Genomic DNA, 8309 nt, shown 5'->3' on the forward strand with positions numbered 1-8309 from the left:
ATCTAAGAAACAATAATCTATTTCAATACTGGAGAAATGCCTGACTGTATAGGGATAGTCAGACATTTCTAGGCATTTTCTAGGCATTTTCAAGGATAATTTTGTCTGCATGTGACTTTCCTCTTTTATGCTGACTTTAAGTTCCATGATACAGAAAAGTGAGCAGTCAATGTCTAGTGACTCTAGACACAGGGAGAATGAAGGTACATTGACAGAAATGGAATTTCCAGTTGGCAGGCAGGTGGTGCCAAAGGACCCAGGCCATCTTGGCAAAGCATAATCCTTAGTTTCCTTTGGTAGAAACGGGACCCTATAGTCAGTGCCAGCAGTTGACAGAGAGAGAGAGGGAAAGCAGCAGGGCTGTGGAAGCCTCCTCTCGAGGGTGGGTGGTCCTTTCTGACAGAACCTGTAGAGCAGCCTGGATGGTGCATTTGTGATTAGCATCCTATGTTAGCTTCACCTAAGTCACACACACATACACACACACACACACAGGCACCCTGGATACATACTGAAGTATTTCAAAGTAAATTATAGGCATCTTAGCAGCTAAGATTTATGGGAAAATGATTACTTCCATTTAGCACAAGTTGTATTAGAAAATTTTCACAAGGTCAGCCTGGGGAAAGGTCTCTGAAGAAGAGACCACTGAAACCATGGGAGTGAATAAGATTTTCACAAACTTACTGGGGATATATAACATTAATGTGTCTTACCTTTTTTAAAGGGAATATAAAGGGGCAAAAATAGAGATCTAAGAATTCAGTTTTGTTAAGCAGTAGATGGTGGTCCTGGTGTTGCCTGCTCCAGTGAGGCCTGCGATGCTAAGAACTGTAAGAGGTGCCATTGATTTGCTCATGGGACACTGGCAAAGGAGAGCATCAGTAAAGTGGACAGGGGAGTCAAATGCAGGATTTGAGAGTGAGTGTTGAGACAAAGGAATATAAACCCCACATGATTTCACTTATATGTGGAACCTAAAAATCAAAATAAATGCACAAACAAAACAAACAAGAACAAAAGAGTGAGTGGTAAAAAAGAAACCAGGTGTGCAGATGGAGGTCTGGCTTTGAAAGAAAGATGTAGGAAGAGAGCAGGAAAGTCACAGTGTTATAGTAATAAGTTTGAATTTATAGTGATAGGAAATAAAATTGTATTAGTGTGTGGTTTGGTATTATAAAGTTCATTCTAAAACTCCATCTTATATTGGAGACATAACTTCATTTTGTATTAGAAGTGAAACTTAACCTGTGTGTGTGTGCATCCCAGATAAGTACTTTGCAAACCCCTGCGTGTGTACCCCGATAAGCCCAGAAGGCACCACTGGAGCACACTGATAAGAGACACTGAAGAAGCCCATCCATCGGGTATAAAAGAAGGACTCTCACACCAGCAGTCAGATGCCTGTCTGCCCTCCACAGACGAGACATTCTCCTTACCCTTGGAACTTCTGCCACTCCTGCTCTGCCCTGAGCCCAGATTGTTAGAGGCCTCTCTTTGTGTCAAGAGATTGAGCACCTGCAGCTGCGTATCTGACCTCCGTGTATCTCTGTCAGCGAGTGTCTCCGGGTGGCCTGCCAAGGACTGAAACCCATCTGCTCTCTGGTAAATAAACCTGTGTGATTCTTGTACTCTGTCTCCTGTGTCTCCTCTCTTCTTAATTTTGGTTTAAGCTTGGCCTAAGTAATAAAGTACCCTTTGACGTCTGTATTGGTATATCCAAATGAGGCTAACTGGGTCACCTGTGCATACGTTCCCATAGAAGTGGAACACACAGGATTAAGTTACTGGGGATGCATGAAATTAATGTGTTTTACTTTTTTCTACTTACCTTTTTTAGTGATTAGAAATGAGTGAACAGCCAGAAAAAACCACTTCCACTGAAGAGGGACACACAGGTCAAAGTTCTCCTGAGAAAAACTGTCAAATCGGACAAAAGCAACTGGTATGGCGTATGGATATTACGATTCCATGGAATTTGGGGAGTTTCCAGCATGGGGGTTCCTGAGAGGCCCCAGATTTGCAGGGAAAGGTGGGCTAACTCAGGACTTCTCACAGAGGATTTCTGCCTCCTCCCCATAATGATGGGGCTTTTCTTCCTCTTAACTCTACTCATCGCTAAGCTGGTCGCACCTCATGTATCTCCGCTGTGCCTCTCAGTTTCAGAATTTTTATTAATTCTTGTATTGAGTTTATTAGAATGACATGGATTAATAAAATTACTAGTATATAGGTCTCAGGTGTACAGCTATATAATACATCATCTTCATATTGTATTATGTGTTCACCACCCCAAGTAAAATCTCTTCCATCAACATTTATCCCCCCTTTTAATCACTGTATTATTGTCTGTGTCTATGAGGTTTTTTTTTTCTTAATCTCTTCACCTTTTTCACCCAGTTCTCAACCCCCCTTCCCTCTTACAGCTGTTAGCCTGATCTATGTATCTATGAGTATGTTTCTATTTTGTTAGTTTATTTTATTCATTAGATTCCACATATGAGCAAAATCATATGGTACTTGTCTTTCTCTAACTGGCTTATTTCACTTAGCAAAATACTCTGCAGGTCCATCCATGCTGTCACAAAAGGTAAGATTTCCTTATTTTTTTAAGACTAAGTAGTATTACATTGTGACCACGGCTTTCTTATTCACTTATCTATTGATGGCACTTGGGCTTTGTACAAATCTTGGCTATTTTAAATAACGCTGCAACAAACATAGGGGAGCACATATATTTTTCAATTTTCAAGTTGTGTTTCAAGTTTCTTTGGACATATACTCAGAAGTGGAATCATTGGGTCATAGGCAGTTCCATTTTTAATTTTTTGAGGTAACTCCATACTGTTTTTCACAGTGGCTACACCAATCTGCATTCCCATCAACAGTCCATCAGGGTTTCCTTTTCTGTACAACCTTGCTAACACTTGTTTGTTGATTTATTGATGATAGCCATTCTGAGGTGTGAGGTGATGTTTTAATGTAGTTTTATTTGCATTTCTCTGATGATTACTGATGTTGAGCATCTTTTCATATATCTATTGGCCATCTGTATGTCCTAAATGGAGAAGTTTTAATTCAGGTCCTTTGCCCATTTTTTAATTGGATTGTTTGGTTTTTTTGATGTTGAGTTGTATAAAGTTCTTTACAAATTTTAGATATTAACCTCTTATCAGATATATCATTGGTGAATATGTTCTCCCATTCAGTAAGTTGTCTTCATTTTGTTGATGGTTTCCTTTGTTGTGTAAAAATGTTTTAGTTTGATGTAATTCCATTTTTTTATTTTGTTTCCTTTGCCCAAGGAGATATATCAGAAAAAATATTGCTACAAGAAATGTCTGAGATTTTTACTGTCTATGTTTTCTTCTTTATGGTCTCAAGGTCCACCATTTAAATCTTTAATTTATTTTGAGTTTGTTTTTCTGTATGGTGTAAGAAGATGGTCTAGTTTCATTTTTTCCCCATTTATCTGTCCAGTTTTTGTAACACCATTTATTGAATAGTCTATCTTTATCCCATTGTATGTCCTTGCCTTGTTTGTCAAATATTAATTGACTATAAAGGCATGGGTTTATTTCTGGGCTCTCTATTCTGTTCCATTGATTTATATGTCTGCTTTTATGCCAATACCATGCTGTTTTGATCACTATATCCTTATAGTGTAGTTCTATATCAGGTCGCGTGATACCTCCTAGACATGGGTCTTTTTCCTTCTTCAGGTTGTGGAAGTTTTCAGTCATTATTTCTTCAGATTGTTTCTCAATCCCTTGCTCTTTCTCTCTTTCTTCTGATACTCCTGAGATATGGATGTTGTTATGCTTCATGTCATCCCAAAGGTTGCTTAAACTATTTTCATTAAATTTGTTTTTCTTTGTGCTGCTCTGATTGGATGTTTTCTACTATCATTTCCAAGTCGCTTGTTCCATCTTCTGCTTCATTTAACCAGATATTGTATTCTTCATTTCTGACTGGTTATTTTTTTATGGTTTCTGTGACATTTTTTGTCTTCCATCTCTTCGTTGAATTTTTCACTGTGTTCCTTGAGCATCCTTATAATTGTTTTTATGAACTCTAATAGTGGCCTGGTGCATGAATTTGTGCACATTGAAAGGGAATTAATTAGAAGAAATATTTTAACATCACTATTTGCCAAGTCCTGGGTGTGGGTATTCGGCTCCCTCCTCTCTCCTGTCAGAGTCTGGGCCGGCGCCTGCAGGGATGCAGTGTCAAGTCCCTGCCCACCCGCGCGCACCTCGCCACGCATGCAGCCCCGCCCACCCGTGAGTGCCTGCCATGCACACAGCCTCCTGGTGATCGTTTGTTACAGCATGAGGGCATCACGACTACAGGCTTTGTATAATATAGGATATCTGGTAAATTGCTTACCTATGCTTCATTTAGCTTTTTTTTTTTTCTGGAGATTTCTCCTGTCCTTTCATTTGGGGCATCTTTCTTTGTCCCCCCATTTTGACTACCTTTTGTCTGCATTTTGTTTGTTTATATATTATATCTGCTATGACTTCCAGTCTTGGAAGGGTAACATTATATAGTAAGTGTCCTGTGGGACCCAGTGATGCAGTCCCCTTGACCACCTGAAGTTGGTGATCCTGGCAATGTCCCTTATATGTATTAAGTGGACCTTCCTGTTGTACTTGAGTATTGCTTTCTATTAGCCTGTTCATCTGTGGGGTCAACCCTCAGACTGGCTGGCTTTCAGTGTACAAGCTGCTGTACCTCAGAATAGAATTTGCCTCAGCAGGGTCTGGTACCTGTTGAGTTCTCCCTTTGGATATGCTGTTTGTGAAGCTATTTGGTTTCTGCTCTGCTGTTGTCTAAAGCTGGTCACTGGCTATGTTGGTTCTGTGCCTTTTGGGAGAGACTCTAGTGCAGGTCCATGTCAGATGCTGCCTGTGACTGGCCCTGGGCAATCTCTTTGAAGCTACAAAGCAATCCATAGTTTTTGGCTGCCTCTGCTGAGCCTGAGTGTGTGCAGGAAGACCAAGCTGTGCACCAAGGCCATCTCTTACCAGCATCTTTTGAAATTCAGCAAAAGTTCCAAGGCACCCCAAGATCCACCTCCACCTGCCTCCATCTGCTGGCTGCCTGTTAGGCTTAGTCACTGAAGAGCCTCTAGTGGTACTTGAGTTGCATGAGGTAGGTTCACAGTGAGTCACCAGGTAGAGATGAGCGGTGTTCACCAGATCAATACAGTTTCAAACTTGGAGCCAATGCTGGGTTTGAGGCCATTCAACAAATGTCCCAGGGTATACCAAATCTAGCTGCCACCTGCTGAATTTTTGCACACCTTATGGTGGGGGCAGGGTCTTAGGGAGTTATCAGGCCCAATGAGACCAAAATTTGGTTGTGTAAAGGGAAGGCTCTGCTCAATTTTCACAGACAGATGCTACGTGGGCACCCCTTCCCATCTCTGGTGCTCAGGACTGGGGACCCAGCTTGGGGTTTATGCCCCACGTTTCTCAGGAGGAACCTTTGCAGCTGAGATAACCCTCCAGAATCTCAGCTGCCGCTTGTGGGAGTAGGGCTAGCCCTTTTCTCGCCTCCACCCTTCCTTCCAGTCTCAATGTGGCTTCTTCTATAAATCTTTGGTTATAAGACTTTTCTTCAGTGAATCTTCACTTGGTGATTCAGGTTGATTGTTTTCTATTTTAATTGTAACTCCAGTTTTGTTCTGGGAAGAGGTGAGTGTAATGTCCCCCTACTCTGCCACCATCTTGGATCCTTCCTATTTATTAATTATGTATTATTTTCCATATGAATAACTAAACCTACTTTTACCCCTATACCCTTGTATAGTAGCCTTGTATAGTAGCCTATATGTTTTTGGGCCACTCAGGTTATCCTTATAAAATCCTTTAAAAGAGCATTCCCTTCCCTCATGTTCAAAATAAGACGTCGGGATTGCTTGAAGCATCTGTTACTTGTGTTCCTGATTAAGCCCCATTAATTTGGAATTATAAATAACCCCAGAGACTTTTGAAAATTTACACTAACACTCTAGACAGCATTTTAGCAAGATTTTCTTTTTCAAATCTGGCTTTGACTGAGAGTGTAAACTTCATTTGGCTGTGGTCTGCATCGGAGCCCTGGTAGAGCCCACACTCCCAGGGTATCAGTCCTCCTGAAATGTCCCAGAGCACGGAAGGGAGGACTGCGTGTACTTGGGCTCTCTGTGATGTGACACAGTTTACCTTTGTCCTTCTCTACCAGAAAAATGCTAATTCTCACTTTCATCCCCATCATGTTTGAGGAGCCAGCTGGTGTTTTGCTGGTATAAAAAGAATTATGTTCTCATTTGTTTGTTTTTTTTTACATATGTTTTATACCATGGATTTCTTTGTTCAGAAAGAATGACTTAACTTGAGAAAATTTACATCATCTTCTGGAACTTAATCAGATTAAACTGGTTATTTCTCTAGGTAATAGTATCTGTCCTCCATGCCATTATGGTAAACATTACAGAAAATTTATTTTGACACAAGGTAAAATAGATAAAGCTATCCAGTTCTTACTGCTAATACATTTTATTTGTTTCATAGCAACAGATAGAGCGACAGTTAAGATGCTTGGCATTTCAAAACCCTGGACCCCAGGTAGCAGACTTTAATCCTGAAACACGACAGCAGAAAAAGAAAGCCCGGATGTCAAAGATGAATGAGTATTTTTCTGTGAATTACAAGTAAGATCATGATTTATTTTACTTGATCTCTGGGATAATAAAATGCACGAGTTCTACTTGACAAAGCAAAGTAATTAAAGGTTGTCTGTTGTTTATGATTTAAATATATGTTTTCTAAAGTACAGTATCACCCGATGTATCTGGAAGTTAGTAACTTCAAGAAATAAAAGATAATCCCAAACTAGAATTCAATTTCAAAAAAAGACTCCAGAGGAATTTAGTAGGAAAAATGATTAAAAGTAAGATACATCATTTGAAGGAGAAATAATATAACCATGGGAGTGGATTCAGATATCAAATGAGCACGAAGTGTCATAAGTACAATGATTGCTAGTGCATCAGAAGTATAAACTAAGTAAGCCACAAAGAAAAAGCTTGATAAATTCTACTACTTTGAAATTAAGGATTTATAACCATCAAAAACACCCTAAAATAATGATACACAAATCACAAGGTAGGAAAAGTTACTTATAATTTAGAAGATTAGTGTCCAAAATCTATAGAGAATTCTACAAGTTAATTTTTTTAAAAAAGGTAAATTTCCTCTGAGAAAAAAATGAACCAAACAATGAACAGACATTTCATAGAAGAAAAGGCTAATAAACACTCAGGATACTGAGCCCCATCAGCAATGTATGGAGAAGTGCCCCACTCCCCAGACAGTCTGATAATATCAGTGTTGATGAAACTATAGAACACATATTGGCTGAATTTCCCAGAACATCACTGCCATATAATATTTTGAAGTGTTGCTGGGTAATCTCTAGGGTACTGTTTCCTCTGAGTAAAGAGATCACATTAATGAAGTTGTTGCATAATAATTTATCTCAGTGTTGAGGAGCATTGCACTGTTGTGTTAGTGTCATTCTTTTTCTTTGCAGAATTATGAAGAAGTATGACAAAAGTGGCCGGCTAATCTGTAACGATGCTGATCTGTGCGACTGCCTGGAGAAGAACTGCCTGGGCTGCTTCTACCCCTGCCCCAAGTGTAACTCCAACAAGTGTGGGCCCGAGTGCCGCTGCAGCCGGAAGTGGGTTTACGATGCCATTGTCACCGAGTCTGGAGAGGTCATCAGCACCCTGCCATTCAGTGTTCCTGACTAGGAGCCATTACATGGGAATTGATTTGTTTCTTCTTCTTTACATTTAAGCCAACCCATTTATCTTGATGAATTGTAGGGCATGGGGGGGGGGGGGGCGGAGAATGTTGGAAAAAGCATACTTAGGTGTCGTGTTCTCCAAAGCTGTAACACAGTGTAGAATGGACAGTCATTCTATAACCTTCTTACTGTGTCTTCTCAAATTCTTTCACTTGGGAAGACTGTGATAGTGGATGGATCTCTGTTTCTCTCATCAATACTTCCATCTCTACTCTCCTCAAATTTAAAATCTCTTTCTTTTTTGTTGGTACATCTGAGAAACTGTAATTTTAAGATTTTCAGAATTCTTTGGCTTAAAGTTTTTGTTTTTTTTTACACAGAATCATACATTTATAATACCTAGTGATCCTTAGAATTGTACACATCACTAGTTCTAAATCAGAATTTCTACTCGGACTTTAAAAAAAGGACCCAAACCTTATGACTTTGCATTGCATGTTCATAGTCTC

The 8309-nt window shown here is 39.8% G+C and overlaps 1 protein-coding gene across 1 annotated transcript; it reads left to right on the forward strand.

Annotated features, from left to right (window-relative positions):
* The first annotated feature begins 1490 nt into the window (after positions 1-1490).
* ARL14EPL (ARF like GTPase 14 effector protein like) lies at positions 1491-7850 on the forward strand. The gene is made up of 4 exons (XM_070411479.1): positions 1491-1605; positions 1841-1945; positions 6561-6700; positions 7582-7850. The coding sequence occupies exons 2-4, from the start codon at positions 1850-1852 to the stop codon at positions 7802-7804; spliced, it is 459 nt and encodes a 152-aa protein (XP_070267580.1). The 5' UTR covers positions 1491-1605; positions 1841-1849; the 3' UTR covers positions 7805-7850.
* The last annotated feature ends 459 nt before the right edge of the window (positions 7851-8309 follow it).

This window comes from Myotis yumanensis, unplaced genomic scaffold (genome assembly GCF_028538775.1).
Source record: "Myotis yumanensis isolate MYYU_CA2020_CCGP unplaced genomic scaffold, mMyoYum1.0.hap1 SCAF_4, whole genome shotgun sequence".
Lineage (NCBI taxonomy): Eukaryota > Metazoa > Chordata > Mammalia > Chiroptera > Vespertilionidae > Myotis > Myotis yumanensis.